This window comes from Perna viridis, chromosome 8, assembly GCF_037379345.1.
Source record: "Perna viridis isolate PV_CMFRI_1.1 ecotype Kerala chromosome 8, ASM3737934v1, whole genome shotgun sequence".
Lineage (NCBI taxonomy): Eukaryota > Metazoa > Mollusca > Bivalvia > Mytilida > Mytilidae > Perna > Perna viridis.
The window spans coordinates 11,259,871-11,287,681 of NC_142452.1; the positions used below are offsets into that span (position 1 = coordinate 11,259,871).

The 27,811-nt window shown below is 31.1% G+C and overlaps 1 protein-coding gene across 1 annotated transcript; it reads left to right on the forward strand.

The window, feature by feature from the left end:
- Window positions 1–9,628: 9,628 nt before the first annotated feature.
- Window positions 9,629–27,782, forward strand: LOC148609317 (uncharacterized). The gene is made up of 6 exons (XM_088540853.1): window positions 9,629–9,875; window positions 18,072–18,158; window positions 23,339–23,360; window positions 25,359–25,427; window positions 26,503–26,628; window positions 27,653–27,782. The coding sequence occupies exons 2-6, from the start codon at window positions 18,090–18,092 to the stop codon at window positions 27,682–27,684; spliced, it is 318 nt and encodes a 105-aa protein (XP_088396979.1). The 5' UTR covers window positions 9,629–9,875; window positions 18,072–18,089; the 3' UTR covers window positions 27,685–27,782.
- The last annotated feature ends 29 nt before the right edge of the window (window positions 27,783–27,811 follow it).

The following is a 27,811-nucleotide window of genomic DNA, read 5'->3' on the forward strand; positions in this document are numbered from 1 at the left end:
TAACTCAGCAGCTCTAGCCAATCTGGTTGTATATGAAAGTTCATGTTTTAGAAATGAAGTTTGCATCATCTATTATAATTATAAATTATCATAAATTATCTAGTTAGTTTTAAGATTTTCAATATTTAAGAAGATATTGCTTATACACTTTTTTATCTTACTGTCTCTGATAAATTTCATTAATATTAACCTACCAGCGAGGATAGCATTTCTTTGTGACCATCATTAGGTTTACTGTAAATGAAAAATAGTATCTGAGAACGTTGACTATCCATATTCATTTGAAATAAAAGTATCATTCAAATTTATGAATTATTTAACTATTTGTGTGTTTTGAACTGCATATGCATTTGTCCATTTATCTAAAATTCTGGCATTTTAATATTGTCTTTGGAACTGAGTTTTGGGCGAAAGTTACAGGGACGATATTAATTGCAATGTGACGTTCTCATAATGTAATACTAAACATTGTACGTACTTCATATCGTCTTTTGCTATTTAAGCTAAGTTTTAGAAGTTCAACAAACCGTTGGATTTTAAAACATTTTTCGAAAACTACTATCCTTTTTTCATATAAATAAAAACAATTATTATCTAACGTAAAAATAACTCCGTCACATGCTAAAAAAATCATTGAAATGTTTCAAAAATTGGGAGCTGAATTATAGTGTTAACAATTCGGCGGTCATCTAAAGATCATCTTTTGATAAAACCTTTATGATTATTCGAAGTCAACATTTATGAATGTGAAGTTAAGAACATGACCGGCCAATAGATCCCATCAATTATAACTGAAGACCAAAATGATGATAAATATTAACCAATTATCTTGGGCCGCCGAATGAGAAACTTACACTTAAATCTCGCAATGGTAGAAATTGGGCAACCTGTATCACGCAGTTACTGATCTACACGTGTCGTTTGAAAGACCGAGTATATTTTCGATTGTACTTTTCTCAGTTGATCGTTGGTTGTTCTATTAATGTACAAAACTCGTTTACCGAATTGCTTGTACACATGTAACTATATTCACAATACTACAGAAGCATGATACTTATGTGTTTAAATTGATTCCTAGGGCAATAAAACCACCTGGACATTTCACATTACAACTTAATTGATATTAACTTTAAGAATGTTTAGGCATTTATTGCTCCTCCATGTGTAAACACACAGTGAGAGAGACTAAAAGTTCAAAATTATCAATAAATTACAATAATATGATAAATTGGTAAGCACACCATTAGGTAAACTTATTAAAACATTGTTTTTCGATAAATAGAGCCCTAATGCCAGGCAATCTTTCACTCAAAGTGAGGGAATATCATTACAATTTAAAATTATCAATTATCTCTTCTTCAGTTATAGAAGAAGATAAAACTGTGAGCAATGCTCACGATCTTGAAACCCCTACTCCCCACTTGACAACACGCATCTTTTAACATCAAAATATGTTTGTATCAAAATCTATGATAGGAAAAGCACATTGGGAATATGTTTTCAAGATTCCATGAAAGTTTCATTTAACTCCATTCAGTGATATATGAAAAGTAATGGATAAGAGATCGGCACTCCTCTGCGTAGGAGAAGGCCAAAAAGAAGTATGAAAGGAAGGACGGACACCCCTATTACTATTTGCCCCTACTCAACGTGGAGGGTATAAGACAGCATGTGATGCTTCCTTTTGAATTTTCACCCGGTGTAACACATCAATCCTGATAAATTGGATGATCAATAGCCAGTAAACTCGCATTACTCTATTACATATATCTTGATTACTCTCCTATGTATTATCAATTTATTGTATCATTTGTTTATTACGCAAATGTTAGAAATGTCATCTGTTCTATGTGAGAGTTATTAAAGCAATACAATCTCTAAAGCCATCTCTTTAATGGGTCTCATATTGTTACCTGAGAACAAAATGCGATCTCAGGTGGTCCACTATGTATCTCACTTTATTACTGAAAATTAAACTAGCTTGTTTCCTTTATTATAATGTTATATTTTTTTCAAAACAAATAGGCGCAGACATTTTATTCATCAAAATTAGTTTATGCAAGATAGTGATAAAAATCTAAGAAAATTGTTTGATGGAGTAAATTGCAAAGATAAAGCACAGCATGTTGTCGATATTAATTTGATTTCAAGAGCAAAGTCGTATTTTAACTAATTATAGGCTGATTAATATAAAAATTGAAAGCTATCAATGCGTTTGTTCTTGTGTCCGATTTTTCTTTTCGTCTACAATTTTGATTACTAACTTTAACTAGTTCACCTGACTAAAACATCAGAAACGCCTTAAATCTGGGAAGGCAAAGAAAGATGAGAATATTTAACAGTAATGTCAAGGCAACCTTGTTGTGTGGGGACAGAGACGTGGTAGACTATAGTGTCAGCAGTAAAAAGGGTAAAGACTTTTATTTACTTCTATATAAAACATTTCCTACAAGTCTATTGGCCGAATTTCATCAGCAACAAGGAACTATGGGAATTAACGAAACAAATACCCGTAGATCAAGAACTCTTACAAAGACGTTGGAGTTTCAGAAAACCACAAATAGATATCACACGGCAGGCCGGAAACGGATAAGAGGTAGTCCTTGCAATACATGGAGAAGAGATTTAGTTGCAGACATAAAAAAACCTGAAACGAGTTACAAAGAACAACACATGAGAGAGTTGCATGTAGGCAGCTTGTTGGCGACCTATGTCCCAGGAGGCGTAAAAGGTCTAAGTAAATAATAAGTTTTATAATTGCCTTTCAGGTATGAATATTTAGTTGAACAGATTAAATTTTCAAGAATTTATATACACTTGACAATCTATGCAATTTTGACACAGTGTTTAATATGTAACATGGTTAGTAGAAGATATAGCACTACCTGACAACCGTTTCCATCAAATACTAGGTATTTGGATTTGTTTTTAAATTTCGTTGTGGAACATGCATATATAAAAATTTGGTCCTTTTTTTTTTTTTTTTTTTTTTTTTTTTAAATAATTGCTATGTTGCTAAAGAGGGGGGGTATCATTATGGAATAAAGTTTGATGATGAAATAATAATACGTCAAGAACAGAGACGTAATATAAGTTGTATGAGGGAGAACCTTTTGAAGTCTAGGACAACGGAACTGTATACTAGTAGGAAATAAAGTGTTATTGACAGAAACAATTATCTACGCATTATTCTGATAGATAGCCATAGGAGTGACAATACTATACGTCATGTATTATCAAGACGGATTTTATGACATAACCATGGTCGTAGCTTATACACCCACCGTGGAAGGCTTAGTAAAATGATGCAGGCATCTTAAAGTTACGTCTGGATCACATAGCAATTTACATCAAATTTGTTAGTGATGAAAATATTGTTATCATTTTAAATGACATTTGCCTTACATGACAAACCGGACACTGACCAAATTACTTTAAAAAAACTACTTATTAGATTGATATCTATTTGTCGTGACAATAATGCCGCTGGGATTAGCCCTAAGTAAAGGGTAAAGAAGAATGGATCAACTATGAAACACAAAAAGTCAAATGATGAAGGTATAGTTGGAGTGAGGCACGCAGTCACATCAACATGAATTATTTTTTTTTCACAAAAGAATTGACAGACTAAAAGAGCAAAATATATGATAAGTCAGTTATCCACAAAAAGCAAAGCAACGAACAATCTTCCACATTTTATTTTTATTTTATATTCAGTTTGGTACGGCAAAACGTTGTTTTCCTTGGAGCATCTTTCAAGAAAACTGCAAAAAACACTGATCGCATGCTGAAGATCCTAATTTTACCATCCAAAGTGGAGAAATAATTTAAGCCACAATACTCACGAAAAATCTATATGTAAACTAAGAGCAATTTAATTCAATGGTTAATTACATCATTCTCATATGCACACATATTATAATTATGTGTAAGTTAAAAAAACAACAACAACAACAACAAACTTTTAAACATAAAATGTTAATCATGCGAGAATCATATGTGATTATCAATTGACGATTATCAATTATCGATTGATATTCATGTATTATCAATGTGATCCCTTCAGAAATAAGTATAAGCCACAAATGGTAGTTTTTAATTTTTGATTTTGGTTTCCAAAGACTATTTGAACCAATTTGTGTTAAAAATCGAGATGAAGAAAAACGATAATTTTTCCCTGTAATGTTTGTCAACAAAGGGATAGATGCTATTATTTTGGCTTACATCCTCCATCACAAAAACATCACGAACAAAATTTTCCCGTATTTCAAAGACTAATCAATACCAATTATTTCATATTCCTATACTTCATTTATTGCATCCAAAATCTTTAATTATAAAAGGCTTAACTGTTCTTACAAAAACTCGCCATTCGAATATGGCCCTTCCTGTCACGTCAACACTGGAGATTTAAACATCATCGAAAATGAATCTCTCCGTAAGGTTCTTTCTAAAGGCCCCAAGTACCATTACCACTACGCACGAAAATGGATAAAACAAGGACAAGAAGACATTGATTCGCTGTCTCTCAGTGGGTAAAGCCTGTGAGGTCTTTAATTTTGAAAGTTTTAAATAGGTCAATAAGCTTCAATGCTACGTCAGTTTTCAAAGTGTACCACCAAACCTTGTTCCAAACTTTAACCTTCTACACTCACAACTTTCAGAGAGGTTCTCCGGTCCTACCACGACACTTCTTACTCCCGTAGTGGTATTAATTCAATGTGGATTTTCTAGAAAAGCAAAGGACGCTTACCCTACCGGTGCACCTGGTCCATGCTCCTACTATCAAAATAAAATAAAATTAAATTCTATGATATTTCAACTCTTTATTCTTCTAATTCGTATACTCTGTTAAAATCCCGACTAAACAGCATTTTACATCGTCGTTAATCCAAAAAAGACGGTTCACCTATACAAATGTAGTTCTTGGTGGAGATTCCTGATACTTCGTAAAAAAATTCCAAATCATCTTACATCGAAGTTGTTTTCAAAAAGCTGGAATTTTTTAACGACAACATACTTGTCCAGTGTGGTGGACACGTTTTTGGACAAACGGTCGGCATTCCAATGAGAACAAATTAGGCTACTCTAATTGCTGACCTATTCCTTCACTCTTACACGGCTGATTTTATAGTTGAACTGATCCAAAAGAAGGAACATCGTTTATAGCTACATACTTTAATCTCAGTTTCCGCTATACAGATGACGTGTTACAGTTAAACAATCCTAGTTTCGGGGATTTTATTCATAGCATCTACCCAAAAGAACTTGCGATAAAGGATACTACAGGCACTGTGATGTTAGCTTCATACCTTGACCTACACTTAGAAATCAATGGTAAAGGAAAACCATTGACCAAACTTTACGACAGACGCGATCACTTTTCATTCCGTATTGTCAACTTTCCTTTCATCTTATGCCAGAGCTACAGACTCATTGTATCGTGCTAGACTTTTTTGAATTAGACTTCTGGAACAGAGTTATATTGCTACAAGATTTAAGTCATCACTACAGAAGTTTTATAGTCATCATCATCAAGTGGGGTCAGAGTTACTCGTATAGTTCCATTACTTTTAATGTATTTTTGAGTTATTTTATGTTCTACGTTGAATGTATCTGTTTTCCATGTCTGGTCTTTTTCCGTGGATTACATTCTTTTGATTTCCGCTATAATCTTGGTTCCCTTGATTACTTCTTAACTACATCATAGTTTGTAATTTGTTCTACGAATTGCTGCTTTAGAAATATTAAAAGAACTAGAGTTATTTGCAGTTGAGTTGCTTTCCGGGTAACGTAAACGATAAGTATTACATCACATCATAAAATAAAAAAAACTATCAGTTGAGTACAAATTAAGTTAAACAAATAATTGATTTTCATTTCCTTGTCGGTGCGGATTGTTAGTACTAAGGATGAGCCACCAGAATATGTATAACAATATACAAAAAATGTTTCACCACGTCACACTGTGAAGGGAGCAGGGGCGTGGTGCCTGGTAGGGCAGGTACTGCTGAAATAGTACCAATAATTTTTGTTGGTACTGCAGTCCTTACCTTAAAATCTTGTCAAAAACTTGTATAAACAACAAAAAAAAACAAAACAAAACAAAACAAAACAAAAACAAAACAAAAAAAAAAACAAAAGCAAAAAACAAACAAACAAAAAAACAAACAAAAAACAAAAAAAAACAAAACAATAACATAACTAAAATACGTTGTTTAAGTTTTATCTGATCGTCCGTGTGACCCTTCGATGTGTTGTCATTCACAATCTTAAATATTTCATTTACGACCAAGCTAAAAAACTTGACTTATATTATCGATCTGTTCATGTTCATTGCTATCGCTTGTCAGTGTGACGGGGATGGGTGTATATTGAGTTAGTGTCATTGTTATGCTCAGGGCCTTCAAAGCTTACTTTTAGGTGTGTTTACACTTGTTGAAGACTTTTTTCTGATCTCTGAAAGTATTGACATATTGCATTTAGGTTATACACGGGTGCACTTTGTTTTTGCGTTTCACCATATCCGTCCTTGTTTTCTACATTACATGTATTCACACAATTTATATTATATGATAAGCCCAATATTGTTTGTGCAAATCATATATGAAAAAGTTCCTTTCTCAGCTCCATAAATAATATCGATAAATCAATTGATTACCAATTAAGATAAGATTTAAGTGGATTATCTACACAGCTGGTATCGTTCAGCAGCTGTATAAGACCACACGTCAGATCACATTGTCACACGCTGACCTGTGGCTTATCCCCATTTTTATTAATCTCAGCTTCTAAAGGCTCAGTAAATGATGTGAATGTATGTTATTTCCTGTTACATGTGCACGTGCAAACCACTCAATATAAAAGGTTAAAGGGTATTTAAGTTCTTATAAAAAAAGTGAACAGGTCATTGTTCCCGAGGAAAATATATAAATAGGTATATATTTCTGAACTATGAAATACTAGTGCATGAAAGTGGTGTCTTCAGTGATCAGCTTACCACTCCAGCCAACATCATATGGAAATACTCAATTGTATCTTTAAAAATCACCATTTAGAGACCACTAACTCATTTACTGAAATGATGAAAATTGCAAAAAATGAAATAAGGCGAAACAAGTCTTTGATCTATTGATGATTTAGTTGATTTGCGAGGGACATACAAAGATATTCTGGGCCATCTACTTTCAATGCAGAAAACCCTCAATATTGATTGGATATAACTTACTACGTGCTGCATATTCCTGTATGATATGTGCCCTGTTTCTGTACAGACAGTCTCATAAATGAAAATTACTTAACAAACTGAAAGTAAATAAAAATCCAGAGTGAACCAGCTGCAACTGTATGACTTTAAATGATGTCCTTTTTCTGGCGAAGTTACACTAAGTTGTGTGTGACTTTACTATATAAGGCGATAAAAGCGATATTGCATTGAAATATACATTAATTAGAAAGCAGTGGAAAGTGCAAATTAATAAATGAACTTGTTTAACAACGTAAATTTGAATAGAATAATTAAGGAAAACCGATAGCACTTTCTTGATAAGACTATTCATTTAGGATCAATGAAACATATCCAATTATGTCATTTGAAATCCGTACTGTAGTCGCATTATCTATATGTAGAACATATTTACATCGAAACACTACTATCAATGGTAAGGGACCATTTACAAAATACGAACACCATAATAAAGTGAAATTGTCAGGCGGACAAGAAAATATGAATTGAATATGATTTTATTCCATCCATCATTTTATTAGAGGTAAAAATAAATTTCTCTTTTAATTTGTATTTTTTCCGGACGCAGTCGGTATAGTTTCGATTTTTACCCTTTGACCTTAAAGACGCTCTTCCATGGAAACGCAAGTCACCTGATCGCAATTCTATTTGTCGATTTGGCAAATAGTGATAACCTAATGTCGTTCGGAAAAGATGTATCGAAAATTGAAATAAATTGCGTGCCATGGGTAAATGTAGAAAATTATAAGTAAAAAGAACAAATTTTGCTGCGTTGGCTTTTACTAGATCTTTTACCTTCATAAGTTTGTGATTCATATTGGTCTTTAGTTCTATCATCTATACACGGACACAATGTTCAACAACGAGCACGTCTCGAACATTTCAAATTTAAAGCAATAAAAACGAACAGAACCATCCCCATTAAAACTAAAGTCATCCTAATCTTCGACACTCATAATAATGCCATTTTATAAGCAATACTCATCGAGATGCTTTACATACTTTAACAATGTAGTACTGTCATCGTGTTTCTATTAACCATATTTATGACATCTTACTGGTTCTTTATTTTGCCAAAAATGTGATCATCCTTAGGAGATATATGTAAATGTACATGTAGTCTGCTGAATTCACCGTCAACTATAAAATAAAAATAAAACTACCGAAATCACGTTCTTCATATTAATAAATTTGTTACAATTGTCTTCTGCAAGATATCTAAAGACCTTTACCATATCTTTAATTATATGCCATGCTCATTCTATAACAATAAATAGTATATCCCTGTTTTTGTTTGATTTTGTTAAATTCACAAGTACGATTTCAGCAGACAAAAGCTGAAAATAGGAAAATATGGATTTTTGCATTAAATGGAAATGAAAAAGTCAACCATGATCATGCATTATGACAGCTGAGAGTGTGAAAGTTGTCACTGTCATGGAAGAGGCGCATTTAATTATCTTATTTCTACTGTCAATGTTTTTTCTCCATTTCCACATTTTCCAGACAACGCATTTGACAAGTATTTCATAAAAAAAAGTTTAATGTAGTCAAGTTATTGAATTACATTATAAAAACTTTTAACTTTAGTGTTCAGATTGCTCTCTTGCTTTTGTTTCTTTATACGTGGAATTATTACTAGTTCATGTTCTTTGTTTTGTGTGTCAATTTTCCCTGCCTGGTCGTTATCCTTGGATATTATTTTGATAAACGCTCGAATCAGGGTTGTCTTGATTTCCCATACTACTTCAAACATATATTTTTGATAAAACACTTGGTTTTTGTCTTGCTCAGCTACAGTTTTGAACACACACATTAGTATATTATTTTCAATGTTTAATTCTTCGCTTTCTCTGGACTTTATTGCGTGTGTCTAGAATCAAAGGTAATTCTCTTGAATACTGCAGGGAATCATCAAACATTAGATCTTCTGATATCCTGCAGGCAATATGACTGACAATTTACGAGATTACAAACAAATGTTCTTCATAAAGTTTCCGAATAACCAAAACACAGTTGCCACTAAGAATTACGTTAAGAAAATTAGAACCAAAAACAAAATCAAACTCTTTCAAGATATTCACATATTGATAAAAGTAGAATCTAATTAAATTTCGTACAAACACTCCGAAAAAGATGCATAAAACTGCTAAAAACAAAAACCTAATCCTAACCAAATTTCCAAATAGAAAATCGGAAACCTACAAAACAAAGACTTACGTAGTAGAGCTGCACATATCATTGTTTTCTTGTTAAGGAAGCCTAGTATTACTTTATTATAGGTAATTGATTAGAAAATAGGTGAACGAATATAGAGAATTAACTTACTCCATTTATAGAAATATTGGTAATGGGAACTTAATAAAATCACATAGATGTCATCTCTCTAATAGAATTCAATCAATGATCATACAAAAGGAATACGCGGGAAAGCCGAAGCATCGATAAAACCACACATTACGCCTTTAGTCCAGATTTATGCAAATGACAGAACATTTATTAAAAGAAAATGGTAGAACCAACGAACTGATTATCATAGCACTGTGATCCTAGTTATTGTTACTTTGGGTTTTTGGTACCTAGCTCTGGTGATTATATCGTTTCCAGTATTGTAATACAACTAAGTTAGGTAAGTGTTTAATCATTAGAAACAAATAATATTTTCTGTAAAACACTTTTATGAATTGGAAAAAAAATATTTAAAAAAATATTTAAATGTAATATTCTATATTTGAATTGAATGTATTATGTTTATATTTCAATGAACTTTGGTTGAAGAAAGAGAACGGTTCTATCCCGAACGTGACATCTTATTTGCAACTGGTCGGGTGTTTTCTAAAAAAGCACGTTGCACCTGATCCATAATGCCAATTTTCAGTGGAGTCCGGTTTGCTCATTTCATGTTTTTTCTTTAATTGCTAGTGCCTATTTTGTCTTGTCCAGTCCTAATTCTATACTGATGTTCTTTATATTGTCGTTTGAAACCTGATTTCCTTATGTTCGTCATACAAAATTTGCATACCATCGTAACGAAGATATCAATACACAGGCAAACTGGCAACATGTGTTATACATGTTTAAAATATATGGAAACATATGTTTATGACCAGCATGGTTAATATAAGTTTTAGTGCATCTGAAATATATATATATATATATAACATGAGTTTTTGAAAAAGTTTAAAAAGCCATATTCTTTTCATACATGAAATCCTATTGTAAATATAATTGATATACGACTTTTGTTCACTTGTTTTTAATAAGTTAGTTCGTTAGTAGGAAACATGTTTTTCATATTTTTCATGGTGGTTTGAAACAAATGAAAAACATATGACAAACACATGTTTTTTTAGGTGTTTTCGAAACATATTTTATGCCAATGTAAATGTGCATATACCTTAACGTTGAAAGTCATAAAATTCAAAAAAGAAGTTGAATCATATTGAAAGTACAATGTTGAACTGAAATAACTGGTATGAAAGAAAGAAAAATAGATTAAAAACTGCGAATGAATGAATAAAAAAAGTAAATTAAAAAAACAATTGAGAAAAAAGTGACAGTAGCCGAAGAACAATAAACCATAAAATATTGGCAAGATGCACATGAGAGAGTCTAGAGTTCTCTCTCTGTGTGTTTTTTTTTAAACTTCGACAAAAGTATTTCATATCTTATGCAAAGGGACAAGAAAATAAATTAAACATTTGGATGCAAAAAATCACGTCAAATAGGGTCAATATCAGTATAGCTTCTAGCAGAAGCGTACTCTTGACTAATTTTCGTTATCAACATAACGGTTCTCAACATACATACTTTACAAATATAATATTGTATTTCCTATAATGTGTCCAGAAATAACAAAGAAATAATTAGAATTGCAAGGTTTAAAAAAACAAAACAAAGAACAAATAAACAAACAAACACCCAACCAAAAACTAAAGACAATTAAAAACACACAAACAAAAAAAGCATATACACAAAAAAAATCCCAAATCATTTTAATTACCGTTAGGTTCTTAGGACGTTTCTTCTGGGAAAACTCGTTGATGTGGCAGTACAGCGTAACGAGAGAAAAAATCTTTAAAAAGAGTAAAAATGTGTATTTTTTTTTCGGAGAATAATAATATTCATGAAGTAATATAAAAGAGAAGAATGTGTACACTCAGAATGTGTCAGTGAGACAACAAACCTATCAAACTGTGATAAAAAGCTACAACAACTAAAAACACATACTACGGGCCTTAAATAAACGATGAGAAATGTTCATACCCCGGAATATTCCCTTTTTTCTCTTGATTACTATTTCGATCTTGAAACAAATATGTTGGTACAGCTCAATAGACATAACACTACACCCTTTTCATATAAACAAAATTAAATTTCAAAATCACACTATATCAATAAACAAGGGCTAATGACTTGGAAAAGGTGCAAAAGATAAAAAAAACTAATTTGGTGGGACCAAACCCTTTTCCTAACTCTAGCCAATGAAGCCGACAAAATACACACTCACGAACGAGACAACTTTTGTTCCGAATGTTGAAATAGAAATTACTAATATGAACCTAGTGTAGTGCTACTAGCAGTTACTGACATGCTAGCTCAAGTTAGTCAAATTAAAGTGATCAAATGATGATTCCTCACCTTCTAGCCAATCAGGATAAACTATCCTAAATTTGGGTTTAATATATTGTTATCATCTGTCTTATTTTGAGAGCAAACCCATGTCTTGCAAATAATTAGGTTTAAAATACCGTATTGAACGCCGATGTAAATGTCGCTCATTTGAAGGCATGATCAGTTTCGATTTTGGTACTGATTGCAAAAATACTTTTATAAATCCACGGCTGTCGCACTTTCTAAGCCATGGTGCATTTGTACACCTCTTATTTTGTTTTTTTTCAATTCGAATGACGCCTGGGGTTTGTTTATTTAAAACACAGGCTATTCCATTTATAGACTATAGGTTAACTATTATCTTATTTGCATCTTTTAAAGCTGAAAAAAATTAACAGAACCATCAGAAATTCTTTATTATATGATGTCATTATGCGCTTCTTTCCATCTGAATGACTTCATTTTGGGGTCTTCCGATGCAAAACTTAGACTATTTCATGGGTCGATCAGGGAGGAGGATGAGAAACTTCCAATCTAACTCCTCCAAAAACGCTGAATGAAGATTGGTTTAACTTTTACAGTTTTGTTATCAAATGATGGCATTGTAAACCTCCTATATCACTTTTAATTACTTTTAGAGTTCCTTAATCCAAAGCACATCCCGTTTGTATTTTCATTTTGCATCAAAGGGTAAAAATATTTGCCAATTTAACCAAGTGCCGATTTGACTTGTTCAACTGGTTCTTTTATAGGGAAGTTCTAAACAATTAAGGTTAGACATCGACTGGTACCGGTACATGTTTAATAGTGTAAGCCGTTCAATATCGCAAAAAAACAAAGAAATGATGAAAACAAAAAACAAAAAACAAAAAACAAAAAAATCTTTTGGTGGTTAAAGGTTTAGTAGCGAAAATCTCGGTGGAAATTTTTTTTTAGATATAAAGAGATTTCGCTTTCACGTAAAAGGTAATAGATACTAAATAATAAGAAATGTAAGTCATCTCTCATCATATATTTCAGTACTGTTTGTCATTTGAAATTAAAAAAGGAAGAAATAACAAGAATCTTACTAAATTAAGTTCTTATATATTTATAAAGAAGGCGTCAGATCTGGTTATTAATAAACAACTTGGGATAAACTACTTTGGACAACATACAATTTCGAAAAATTGCAATATTTAGCTTTTTGAGTATTTTCCTATGTGAATATCGTTTTCATTCTGAAGTTATTTGTTAAATCATCCATTGATCACTAGGATTGTCATATTTTACAACTTATCCAAAAACACCTCAATTATCTGCTATCTTTGTGTCATTTTTGAACAAAAACTTATTATTCATCTACGTATTCTTGTAATAGTTTGATTTATTCCTGAATCTGAAACACTTAGAACACAACATAAGTATATTGTGCACCTTCATTACATAATGTTTTATTGTGTAACAACATAAAATTATGATATATTGAACAAATGAACAAATGATGATTTAGTATAGTACATCTTACTAAACACAATGCGAAAGTGTTGTCCACAGTCTTAAGATCAAATGATTAGGGATGGACGATTATATGAAAAGATTCCTGTTTGTTATCTTCATTTAATGCCCTTTTCAGTCATTAAGTCTTTTTATTTGCTCTTGTCCTATTTCACTTTTTAAAGTAAAATGCTTTTAACAAAAAGCCGTTAGGACAAGAACGCTAATACTCGGTGTGGTTGACATGAATCTAACGGTCAGAATTAAATTATATTGCGGTAGTTAAAAGAATATGAAAAACGCTTTGAAGTTGTTCGAAATCTTTTATCTTGCTAATAAACAGCGCTTCACAAAGCTGTTTTCCGGTTTGCGTTTCTGATTTGTTACGTCTGAAGTCATTCAGTTGTTTAAGTTTCAGTCTACATGGTTAATATATAGGACGTAAAATAACATATCACTTGTGTCTTTATTTTAAACATACATGGTATAATTATCTCACTGTTCACATGAAGATGACATATTACGCAATTGCACATACCGTATTTAGGGAAAATATGTCGTATCAAAATCGCATGATTAGCAATTGTGTTTGCAGACGAAATTACAGTAAACCCCCGTTTAATTGTGATCTGATGTGCATTTACATTTGATTTTCATAAATACTGGGCAATGGCGCCGGGCCGTAAAGTGCACGAAGAATGAAAGATTGAAACAAGTACTATGTCTGATATTTTATTTGGTAGTTAAATAGACTAAAGAATAACATATCTGTATTTTTTTAAATAAAGAAAATAATATTTTTACAACGAACTAGAGTCCAGCTGTCCTTAACAAGATATTATCCAACCAAACCATGAGTTAATAAATATACGATTTCATACCATTGAATACGTGATTATAAGACTTTTCTATTCGGATGGCAAATTAGTATTCGCATTACAGTCATGCATATCATATGCTACTACAAAATTATCCTGTTCAATTCAATACCAGTATAATGTTCTGTCTAATCAAGTTATGTATTTAATTACCGTTTTTTTATATAACTTGTTAGAAAATTTAACAAAAACCAATCGAAATTTGTTGTTTCTGCATGTCGCAATATAATGTCCAATGTTCAAACCGTTTCAAACAAGTTATACCCAGAGTCATAATTTGAAATCAAAGTATTCTGTGATGACTACAATACACCAGTAATATGTGAAGGCCGAAAATCCTTTGTAATTATTGAATGGCCATTCTTGTATTTTCAAATCATCACTTGATATGTTATCAACACCAAAACAACGATTGAAATGGCAGTAATGTGGAACTATATTTTAGAAAACTGAGATCTGCTGAAAACACTTGATAAATCAGAACACAGTCATCTTATTCTTTGTATTCTGTCATGTACAATTACCAATAATGAAAATGCATAGTATGGTGTCTTCATATAGCTTTTAAATTTCCTGACAAAAATTTTTTTTTTTTTTTTTTTTTTTTTTTTTTTTTTTTTTTTTTGTGAATAAGAGGTATCTTTGTTTCACCGTTTCATATTTCACATTTCATACTTCGAAAAGTAAATCGGAAGGAAGTCGACTTGAAAACACTCAATTAATTAATACAATAGTTCAGAATTCAAGGAGGCAAAAGCAATAAAACCAAAATAAATGGGAAGATATGTTTTATTCTTGAGCACGAATACCCTTGTTAAAACATTTGTATGCTGTTGAAAAAAAATACCAATCGAATAAAAGGAATATACTTACTAGAATTACGAACACATTTATTGGTTGAAATTAATTTCCAACTTCATTTTAAACCTAGTGCAAAGACATTTTACAAGCGACAGATATAATAAATATCATAATAATAAAATTACCTCGCTCATAATCATGAAGAGAGAAAGGAGATATTAAAACTTGTGCAAACATGCAAAATCACGGATTAACAGGAAAAGTGATTTTGGTACTATGTACATGTACCTGCCTTGGTTCAGGCAAATCAAAGTGAAACGGATGGTTAAACCAGGCTTTATGGTTAGGGAAACCTCTCACTTCTATAGTGGCCGTTATTGTTTTGATGTAAGTTGTGTAAACAAATAAACAAAATAGTAAAAGAGAAACCTTAATGTTCATATAGTTACTATCTAGTTTTTTTTGGAGGTGACTATTATTATGCATTAGATGACCAATGTAAAGATTAAAAACTAACATAAATAGTTAAACAATTAAACAACACTGTATTTTCGTAAGTCGGTATAAAACGAAAATACTGTTGTTCTACTTGAGGTAACGAAGTAAAATCAGTAGTTTCCTGTGTCGTCGATATTACCATACTGAGAAGACTATTTCCTGAAGGAAATAGTATTTCCTATTAAGCTCAATAGCACGTTTGTAGATGATTAGTTTTAAATTCTGTCAATTAATGATACGGTTTGCTTAATTGAATAACCACAGGGTAGATAAAATCGTGATTAAGATAAGCCCAACTAAATCCTTCCAGATCCTTGCTATAGTGGTTGATATAATAAGATAGTTCAATCGAGTTATTTTACATTTATTCCTTTTCTATTTTATTAATATGAAGTTATCATTTGTGATCTAGGGGGTGGCTTTTTTTTAAATTTCCATACACCTTTCACTTTTTTATTTTATTTACTACATTGTAAAATATTATTGTCACACCCAATGCATGAACTTGAGATGTTCTAATCAATAATGTACGATCCATAAAATCAACTTATCATACAATACAATATAGTATTATAATCAATAATGGTACTATTAGGACGTTTCAGTGAATTCAATTTTAATTGATAAACAAGCAATTGCAACAAAGATTTCGTTAATAAATATGTATAATTTTTTATTTCAAAGTTATATAATTGATATTTAACTTATTAACAATATTTAATTGTATTCAAATGAAATTTATAATTTGCTTTTGAACGAAGAAACAAAAACCATATATAAGATGGAGGGTTGAACATTTGTCAACTATAGTACGATTGAGCGAAGAATAAAGAAAACACCCCTTTACTATGTAGTATTTTGATCTTTGATTTTTACCTCATGGGTAATAATCGTATGCATCAATTCTTTTCTTTAAATATCCATGTACTTTTCTTTAAGCATCGTTATTTTTACACATGCATATGGTTTTCACATGACGCAGTTCTTTGTTATGTATATCAAGGACAACATGCGCCTATAATTCAACAAATAATCGTCGTATATATTGTATTGTCACTCAACAGCAATGACGACTGACTTGATACTTCTGTTATGGAACAATTCATACTTTTACGACACGTGGGTGAAAAGTCTACTTGTCAGGCTGTTTTTGGTTTAGTTATCTTCTACAGATGTAAAATATATATTACTTTATAACGCAAAATTGTACATTTTATACTTTTGAATCTCGATCAATAGTTCCCCTATGATGTTTTATTTAATTTTTACTTATTGATTGTTTCATTTCGCGTTGTGTTATCAAATTACTCTCTCTAGAAAATGGTAAAATTTGGCGCCAAGCTTGAAACGCAATAGACATTGTGTCACTTGAATGTATAACAAGACTCATTGTCAGTTCAATAAAAGCCTAACATAAATCTGTGTACATAGACAAAGAAATGAATTTTCCTTGCTTTATGATAGTGATTGAATAGGGTATTTGGATAAATCAATTGGTAGACGGCTGTAATGTAGCATCGTTGGTACGACATTGTTTTGTTCGTCATATTAAATTTGTGATCAGTGACATTAATATCATTAAGGCTGTCTAATTATTCAAATAAGTTTTGGTAGCGCGTCACTCTAGACTAAATCGAACACTGGTCTGTAGTAATTTAAAGTACAAACCACTGCCTTTCACCAAGGATTTAATGTGGATAGAATTTTTTTTAAATATTTTTTCTTTTGGCGTGAAGCCGCAAAGGATCCATGTTAGGCCATATAATATAGAAAGATGGGTATAGTGTTAGGGTGTCCATTCTTTCATATAGTGAACACATAGTGGTACCCATCAACCCATTTCTTATCCGTTACTCCTTCTACACCACTGAATGGAATTCTGTGATATATTCACAGAATATTAATCAAATATTTTATTTGTAATTTTGATGTGAGTGCTTGTTTGTTTGTTCGTTTTCTTTTAATTTTCCATAGCAAAAAATGAACCTGCCTTTATATGAATACGGGATACACTGGAAGAATTACAGCACGTTTTCATGTGTTTAAAAACATATGAAAAACATAAAAAAAACCACATGAAATGGTACAGTTTCAAAAATCAATCGACAACCATACTTTTTCATACATTAAGTCCAATTGGAAATATTTGATAACCATTCATGGTTGACCTCAACATATCAGAAACAGTTTTTGTCAGGTATCTCAAAAGGTATGAATTGTAAATGTTAAAATTGTCGTTGTGTAGACTTTTATTATCTGCAACTAATCGTACATCACTGAATTAAATTAAATTTAACTTGCTAGTGCAAAATATCTTTAATACATATTTCTAGTATGAATTTCCTGTCAAAGATTTTGATCCAAATCAGCTTTGGTGTATCAAATTGTAAAACATGAAATTCACTTAGTCGTTATGAATATAGAGGAATGGAGTATTAATTCAGTTAGTATTATTCTCAGAATGTCAAGTTTTAGATAATCCGTTCTCAAAAGCATGCGGTATCATTATTGTAGACATAATTTTACTCTAAGTTTTCTTACTTGTATACATTTTTCAGAAACAAAGAAATCTCAGGATGTATAGTGCCTATATTTTGATCCTTACCACTGTTATACTATGCTGTGCGCATGAACAAGGAAATCAAGTAAGTAAAACAATATGGTTTGTTTTAGCACATTATGTTAATATTTGTATTGACAAGCAAAATATGTTAAACGAAAGTTCTGAAACCTATCGAGTTGCCCACACTTTGCATTCTAAGTGAGGTATGACAACGAATTGACAAATTCGGATGTAATACAGATTTCAAGGAAATTAGTGTAGGAAAAATACTCATACATGTGCAGTTTTTCTTGGCAAACATTTTAAAAAATACTTTTGCACATTTTAAAGTTAATACATGGCCTTCCGGTTAGTTCATCAAAAACAGTTTTCTGAAATACCTTTCTTTTCCTTAATTGAATTTAGTGAAATAAAAATGCATTTCGTGATTTTTTGAATGAGTAGTTTAAAAGTCGAGTTTTACATATATTAAACATATATGATTACATGATGATACTGATGAATAACATATTTAATGTAATTAAAAGAAAAACAAACAAACAAGAACAAACAAAAACAAACAAACAAACAAACAAACAAACAAACAAACAAAAAAGCAAACAAAAAAACAAAACAAAACAAAACAAACAAAACCAAACAAACAAACTAAAACAAATTATATATTATATTGGCTTTTATACAAAAAATATCAGATACATGCCACTTTTGTATCATACAATTTCATTTTGTCATAAATTCAAAAAATATTTGTTATGGCTCATTTTGCCATATTTTGGAAATTTGTCTGTTTTTTTTATCAATACTGGTACCCAACTACTCAGCAATAAGATTTCCTTAAAATGTCTGATTATGAGTTAAAATGTTCTGCTGTTTGTAACGCATTAATACTACTCGATAACGAGAGATCAATTTGCCTATACCTAACGAGATATACCGGACTACATTTAACTAAAGTTTTCTATGGGATCCAGTTAGTTGTGACTGAAATTTAACATTTGACTAATAGTACTTCTTTTAGAGAATGGTCTGTTGACTGACAGTTAGAAATTAATATGATTGAACGAAACAAAGTGCATAATTAACTATACTTCTATGCACTTTGGCTGTCACTTGAGGAATGCTTGGCGTTCTTTATTGACATATAATTGAATTTAAATTGTATCTCGAAGTACAAAACAAGATTTTTAGCAATTTATTCTCCCCCATTTGGCTAATTGTACTTCCATGCAATTTAAAGTATTTTCTGTTCTAAATAACTCAAACACGGTTTTGTTATTTTATAATATTTCTTTTTCATTGGCTCTTCCAACAACTAGGAATTCATTCATTTTTATACCGTAAACGTAAATAATGAACAACTTGTATGCATATTTGCTTGTTCATTGTTTTTCGACTGTAATAACTCGCATTCAACTGTTAAAACTTTAAAAATATGTCAGCAAAATGTTAGAATTGAATCTCTCAAACTTTCTCTAATTTGGGATTATCGTCACTTTGTTTAAAAGTCTAAATATAGTTCCACCTTTTCTCTGGTTTGGTATTAATGGAATCATTCATTTCTATGGCTCACCATTTACACCGGTATTGATATTGATGTTTATGTAGGTAGTTATTTGTGTTTCGTGCCTAACGGTAAGATTTAATATAATTGAACCTATGGATTATGAGTATACAATCTTTGAATTCAAATTGAACTTTCTTCATTTTTCTATGAAGATTTCGATCATTTTACATATCCAATTTTTACTATTTGATATAATCCTCTAGTCCTTATGTTGTAAGTCTTATTTTCCTAAAACCTTTTACATCGCATGCCTTTGGAAGCAAATGACATTCAATTTAACTGAAAATAAATTGGCAAAACGGCTTTGCGTAAGTCGCTGAAAGTCTTTAAACTCTCATTTCTTTACAAAGGTTTAGAAAATAATCTTTAGTATTTTAAAGAAGCGTTCTAGTCTACGACCATATATAACCTGAAGGTCTGTATCAGATAAAATACCCCATGAAGTTGCCATGTAATTAAAACTGGTATTCTAGTAAAAAACTTAAACCATTTTACCGTAAGCAGAAAGGAAACGGTAATTCAAATCAATTAATTTGTAATACTCAATTGTATTAGCTTAGAGCTTAACTGTCTTTGATTTCAAACACCAAAATACATACTTTATATTTTTTCTAAAAAGAGTCGGAAGATATTCTTTTTCACATACATTGAAGTTATTATCTTTATTCTCTATAAAGAATATTGTATTGTGTAAACGATGATAGTTTGTAGATTTAGTGAGGCAGATAGACAGTTTGTAGTAATGCTTTGCTAATCGATGATATTGAAACTTTTCTGATCACATTTAGGAATCGAACATCACATTTTTCATAATCAAAATCTAAATCACCTATTGTTGTCTCAATTGTCCCTTTAACTTAAATTTATTTGAGTAGATCAAGTGTATGACCTTCTTGAAATTGGGATTATTTTGAGATAATACATCATCCTGATAATAAAAACTGTAAGTTGAGTAGTGAGCTAGCCGCCTGTATTTTTTTCTGAATAGCGCTTGTAAATCCTAGCTTCATACAAATATATAAGCAGATCGAAGATCGACCAAATGCGACGAAAAATTTGTTCACAAAAGTGTTCCTAGCCTGTTCGCAAAATTCAACATTATATTTTCAGCAAAAACTTTTAACTTTATATCAATATTAGACACAGGATACTTTTGGTTAGAATAAGTTGTCTTTTTCACAAATTAAGACTTTTCTCTACATGATACTAGAAAGTATATCTAGTCCCCTTCCTTGTTACACTGAGTTAATTACTTCTGACCTTGTTGAACTGGAATAGTTCAAGGTAAATACCAGTTTTGCGAAAGTTCATCAATAAGTAACTATAGAGTTTAAAACCCTGATCATTTAAATAAATACTTTCACTCATTCAGTTAAACAGCTGTAGGATAATTTTTCCTCACATGAACAAACGTACTTGTTAGGAGTTTCAGTAGGTGACCACTGGATTGTGATATAATAAAAAAAAATCCTGAACTGATGAAATCAGTATTCAATTTAAAAATATTCTGTTTTCCCAATTGTTAAAGTTATCGAGAAGAATCATATTTCAGAGTAAAGCAATACATGACACACTTTGAATAATGCGACAAACCTGTTGAAAATGTTGAATATTTGTATATACAGTTGTATTAGTTGATGCACATTTCAAAAATCTTTGTATTTTATCGTTTATTTCAGTAAATGTGATGAGAAAGTTAGTTCGAGTCTTTGTATAGTTTAGTATGAACATGTCAACTATTAAAATTGTACAAAACGATGCAGCGTTAATCATTCTTCATTGAGTCATTTTCCCTGTAGGCAACAATTCATTATATGTAGGTAACAATCTCCTAACTTGTAGGAAAAACCTACATTAAGCTAAATGAAGGTGTGTATTTAAATGACCACATAATTTAAGCTCCATTGTTACTAATTCAATAGAGTTCATTTAGCAAAATTGGTATTTATCCTGGTTATTCCAATTCAACGAGGTCAGTGATCACAGTCAACTTGCTATAAGAAAGATTGGTGAAAAAGATTTTACAGAACGGGCTTTATCTCAACACATCGAAGTATGGTTTACACGGTAGAACAATTAAAAGTTTTTTTACGTTATGACAAAAGTCAAGGTACCTGAAGAAATACACTCATGGCGGACGTTAAAATATTTGAGAATCCAGATCTGATACACGCTAATTGTAAATAAAGGTTTGTCAAGGTTAAGCTTGAGTTCATCTTTCAGTGCTGCAAGTGAACAAATAAGAAGATTTGACAGGGGTTTGTTTTTACACACTTGGTAGTTCCAGCAATCTACCTGTTTGAAAAAACACTCATGACTTTTAATACGGGAGAGTCATATTTTAGCACCTAAAGTAATTTTAAAGGACGATAGAACAGACAATGCTTTCATTTATGATCATTGTTATTATTCCCCAAAAAGGCATTTCTTTTACAATTACTTAAGCAATTAAAACAAGTAATCAATCTCAAACATTTATTTTTTTTAAACATTTTGCATCAATTTCATTCACCAAAATACCAAAATATCGAAACAGATTAAATCAGTTGTCACAGATTTCTCATTTTATTTTTTGAACTTTGTTGTCAACCAATAAACTGTCATTAAGTCGTAATTTAACATAATAATGTTTTCTTAAATTAGAAATCCTTTATGAAATACAAATATCTTTTCGTTTAGTTTTACTGAAGGCTAAGGAATATTAAACTGTAAATACTCAATTCTTATTTATTATCAAGAGATCACAACAATTTTCATTTGAACAGAGATTTAATGTCAAGTACTTTAATTGAACCTCGGGAAGCTATTTTTTTGCAGAATTTTGTTTGTTTGAAATAATATCAAATTACATAATAAGGATGCATATTTTATTGATTGACTCAACAAAAAACATTCTGTAATCTTTGTCCATGAATATTCGCTTCAATCTTAATCATACAGACAAAATATAATAGAGATTTTTTCCACTTCGCACATCATGACATGATATATTTAACCTCAATCTTTCATTAAATACAGATTGTTTATATATTAAGAAAACAAGACGCATCACCTTGCGCAGTGGCCGCGAATTTTAAGACCGCGAGCTTCCTTAAGTAACGTTTAGATATACATGTATCTATATAATTTAATTTGATTGTTTATTTTTCATAAACGTACTTAGTACTGTGACGTCAATAACGTCGATCGGTCCACAGTCTGCAATACAAATAATTCCAATCTCAATAACCTTTAATCAAGGGACACTCCTTAATTTGAACTGAAATCGATTAGATATTAAATTATAAGGGTTGTTTTTTTATTTTTATCAAGTTATGCTCACATAACCAACTTCGGGGTATCTTACTTTTGTTCAATTTTTAATGTGCATAACCTGGTTAAAAAATAGATAGAATCCTTAGATAAATCAATCCTGGAGCCCTTTAATAAATATTTAAAAGTACAAATTTGTGTCACATATGGTCTGCTTAAAGAGCATCATTTCAATTCAATTCAATTCAAAGTAGTATAAAATGTTTCAAGAAAGTCAGTTAGGATGATCCATTTGAATGGAACATGCATGAAATTCATCATTTTGAAGATGACTTGTTCCGGAAATTGACAGCAATTTTAGTTTGTTAAACGTTTCAGAAATCTTGTAGTTCTAGAAATAATAACTCATTTTTTCAGGGCTATAGTCACACATATTCTTTTTTCAGAAATCAGCAAACAGATTTTCAGGTAAGATATGTCATGCATTATTTTAGAGTTCTATTTTGTATAGAAATCAAGATTTTATAAAGAAAAAAATATCTTGCTACACTTACTTTGGTATTTGTAGGGTAATTACCTAATAAAGTGAACAAAGTTTGTTATACAAATATCAACATGAAAAATACAAACCAACAAAAGCACTCAATGCATATCAGAGGTTATTAACGTGGAGTTAAATTATTCAGACAGCGCTCGAAGATATTCAAAATCACGAAACACATGTATTTAGATCTTAACTGAAATGGAACTGTTTGTTTTCATGAGTCAATTTATATTCATTATTTTTAACACAATGCATACTATTCATTTTCTATATACTTCGAAGACTATAAAACCTCCCTTCAACGAGAGGTTAAATTATAGCGATAAGATACAATGGTTGCATTAAAATCTTAATTCCGATAGATCTGTCTGTCCAGACTTTTTCCCAAGAGTAAATGTACATTGACAATGGATAACAGTTGCTAGTAGCAAATATAACTGATAAATGGGAATACATAATCTAATATACTAGGAACAATCAAATGCTATCACAAAGTTACGCCAGGCAGTGTTAAACAAAACTGGGTAGAGACACTAAAAGCCATCAGGCATGCTAATCAAAATATTGTGAATGTCTTCTATAGATATTTTAAAAGAGGTTCTCAGAAATGTGTATTAGGGTGTGTTATATTATAACAAATTAGCGCCATTCTATATCGTCAAAATAAGACATACTATCGGCCAAATCACTACTGTGTGTAATAGCATAAAATTACCAATGACCCACTCTTTAAGCTCACCTGGCCAAAGACCAAGTGAGCTTATGCCATCACTTGGCGTCCGTCGTCGTCGTCGTCCTCATGGACAAATTTTCAAAAATTTTCTCCTCTGAAACTACCAGACCGACACGTTTTAGACTGTGCATGATTGTTCCTTACGATTTTCTGCATACAATGACCTTTGGGATTTTTGATCCATGTAAAAACATAGCCGCCGTTACTAAGAATAGATTATAGGGGTCAGAAGGCAGTTATTTTTACAAATAACTCAAAAACCGTTGCCTTTAACAAATTTCTGGCATAGGGTAATATTGTTCAACATCATTAGATGGACCTATGCCGAAATTTTCAAAACCATTCATTGACTGATGTGGTTGTTTTCACATGTACAAATCTTCTCTAAAACCATTGACGATCATTTAATGAAAATAAACATATTAATTCTTTAGTTTATAGTTCTCAAAATGACTGTTGTAAATTTTTAATCTGTGAACAGATATGGCTGCATATACTAAAATGGAACATAGGGGTGGGAAGACAGTTTTTTGAAAATAATTTAAAAAAATTTTGCCTTTAGCAAAATTCTAGTTTAGGTCATGAAAATGCTATTAAAAGCATTTCCTGCATTTGACAATTCAGTTGATTTTAGCTTAGGCTGTCTCATTCCTCAAGTTTTTCATATAAGCAAATGGTTAACCAGGTGAGCGATTCAGGCTCTCTTGAGCCTCTATTCTTTTTTAAGGCTTACATAAACGTTTACTGTGTTTTGACGTTTAAAATGTTTTTAATCATTTTGCCGTAATAAATTCGAATGCTTGATATAAACCAGTTTACATGTGACTATCGTTAGTCTCAAAAGGCAAAAAAAATTCCCTTTCTTAAAAAGGTCGCATAATATATTGTGATCGTTCAATACTTTTTTGTTTTATATTTTTATGTTGCATATCAAAAATCAAAGAAGAATTTGCAAATCTGCTTTAGCTTTTATTGTCATAATTGACACTTACCCTATGAATAACAAGTTTGTGCTGATAATCTATTTTCTGTCAATTATGTAGGCTCACATTATTCACTTTTCTGCATTAATAAGATAATAATACTCTCGATTTTGTTCGTGTAAAGAACATGATCAGTCATCTTCATTATTGATTACTTTCGCAAATTTTTATTTATTTTTCCGATGTCCATTTTGCTTTTTTTTTAGATATTAGCGGTAAAAGTAGACTACATCGATTGTTCAAACGAGGAAGTCTACGACTGAGAGACACATTTGGTAACGAAATAAAATTAACTTAGTCAGAAAATATAACACTCTGACAAACAGTCCCAGGATAAAAAAATTTACGGGATAAATTTTTAAGAAAGAAAAAAATTCATCTGGTTATTCAAAACAACAATCACCTCGAGCAGACAACGACACTTTCATACTGGATTAAAGTTGTACTTTGAATTTCATGAGACCACAATTAATTGGATTTTTAAAATATTTTTGGTAATACAAATTCACCTTTATTTTATGTGGCTGATTTTATTTGTGGGGTGACAATTTTGGTTGTTTTCATGGGTAGTGTGGCACCACGAAATTAATAATCCAATGAACAATGATTTCAGTGGACGAATGTAAAATCAGATGGAATGGTAAGGTATCTTAAATCTCAGAATCGTTTACATAAAGTGTACCGGGTGAATAAGCCATATGGAATTTACATCAAGTCAACCCTTAAATGAATATCATATTTTTTATCCAAAAAAATGTAAGTAGCCTTAGGGTTACCCGAGTCATGTAATGTTAATGGAACCATAAACAAATCGTTGGACGAAGTTAAGTATTGTCGACTTTTTTGGAATCTTTCATGCGATAAAAGTGTCGTAAAGTTGTCTTAGGAAAACATGGGGTTTTATTTTCCTTTTAACTTTTATGTAACAATGGCGCCTGAATTTTCATTAGCAAGAATTTTACTTACTGGAATTGTTGTAGGGATATAACAAGGAGTCTTGTTTCCTTGATGGATGAATTATATATGTGTTACTTCCATTCGCAATTGAAATTACCTGTATTTATTCAACGTATTATCCACGAACTACTAATATCACACTAATAAAATGCCTTTTTTCTCTAACAACAGTACAAACTGTCTTCCTCCTCCTTCCTACTCTTCATGTACAAAACACATGTTACACAATAAATCTTAAATAGATTATTTTCATTATTTTTCCGAATCTAATAAATAAGATGACTCTTTTAGAATATGATCATTATTATTTGTCCTTGTGCCTGTCTTAGATACTTCTTTCGGAATAACAAATACCTTAATTGTCATTTGAAATGTTTTTATATGATTATACAGAAGGTTTTCCGTTGAAGAGGACAAGCAATCATATTAATGTCATACCAGAGTACCCATCGAAACCAGTAGAATCTGATATAGGCAATACTATTATGGATGAATTTATGCTCTTTCTTACACTAAAAGGTAATTTCAAAGTTGAGGGAGTCACTTATTAAATTGTTAAGGATATTAAAGTTAGAGGGCGACAATTAACAACAATACGACATCTCATGCTCGTGATTACAATTTTGATTTTTAGAAGCACCGTCTGTAAGGGTTGTATAATACGATTTTCAAGGAATGCAATAGTATTGTAGCTTATAAAGAAAAGATATTAAAAAAGTTTAAATAGATAAGGAAATGGTTACTTTGACAGACACTTATCTACTGTTTAAAAACGTCACCTGTTGTGACTCATTTTTTCTTTTCATTTTCTTATTTGAGGCATTTATTTGTTTTAAAAAAACACAGGTCACATTCACTAACATGTTAATACTTTTATGAAACAAGGTGAAATAAGCCTTTTCATGCTGACTTAATATTTGTAGTTTCCAGAACTCCATAAGTTTTTTTTATTTTCTGTTTTTGGAAACTAGAAGGGTCCATTGACAGAGATTTCTTTTTTTATAATCCTTCATCATTTTGGCATAATTTTCCAGCATCACTGAAAACGAAAGGTCAAAGGGTATAACTTAAATAAGGTAACCTGACTGCCCTACATTTGAAATGAAATTCTCCAGTTTCTAGAACTAGAACATCAGCATCTAGCAGTTCTATTCTTTTAATGAACTTAGAATATAGAATATTGATTGAATGTTTCAAATGCGTGCATTGAGAAATATGTATTTTACTGAGTAAGAAAATACCTACAAAAGGGCCTTAAACTGCAATTTCATATTTCGGTAGAGGTTGACAGATAGTGTATTGTAAGAACACAGGATGGTGAATTTATTTGCCGACTTTTCAGGCTAGACTATTGTCTTTTCATCTTTTGCATAATGAAGGAAGGTTAAGATATGGTAATGGAAATAATACCAGTGTTGCTCCTGATAATTGATTATTTAAGTGAATAAGGAGCCTTAACCTAATGGGTAAATATTGCATCTCAAATGTATTTTGGTTTAATACCATGAAATAATTATTAATTAGAAAATTGTCTACTTTTCAGACAATGGGATGCTTGACATGTGTTTGAACTAAGCCAGTGTGTTTTGATTTGAGCAAGAACAGTATATATTTCGTACTTATTTTGTATGCTGCAAATTAAATGTCAAATTGTATTTTGTCGATCTCTCAAACGTTGTTATCAGTACCTTTTCCCCTTTTT

Bases quoted from the DNA above. Each gene is read 5' to 3' on its own strand.
- LOC148609317 (XM_088540853.1), top strand. From the start codon at position 18,090: ATGTATAGTGCCTATATTTTGATCCTTACCACTGTTATACTATGCTGT. The intron at 23,361-25,358 runs GTAAGATATGTC...CTTTTTTTTTAG, and splicing joins ATCAGCAAACAGATTTTCAG to ATATTAGCGGTAAAAGTAGA. The intron at 25,428-26,502 runs GTAACGAAATAA...ATGATTATACAG, and splicing joins ACGACTGAGAGACACATTTG to AAGGTTTTCCGTTGAAGAGG.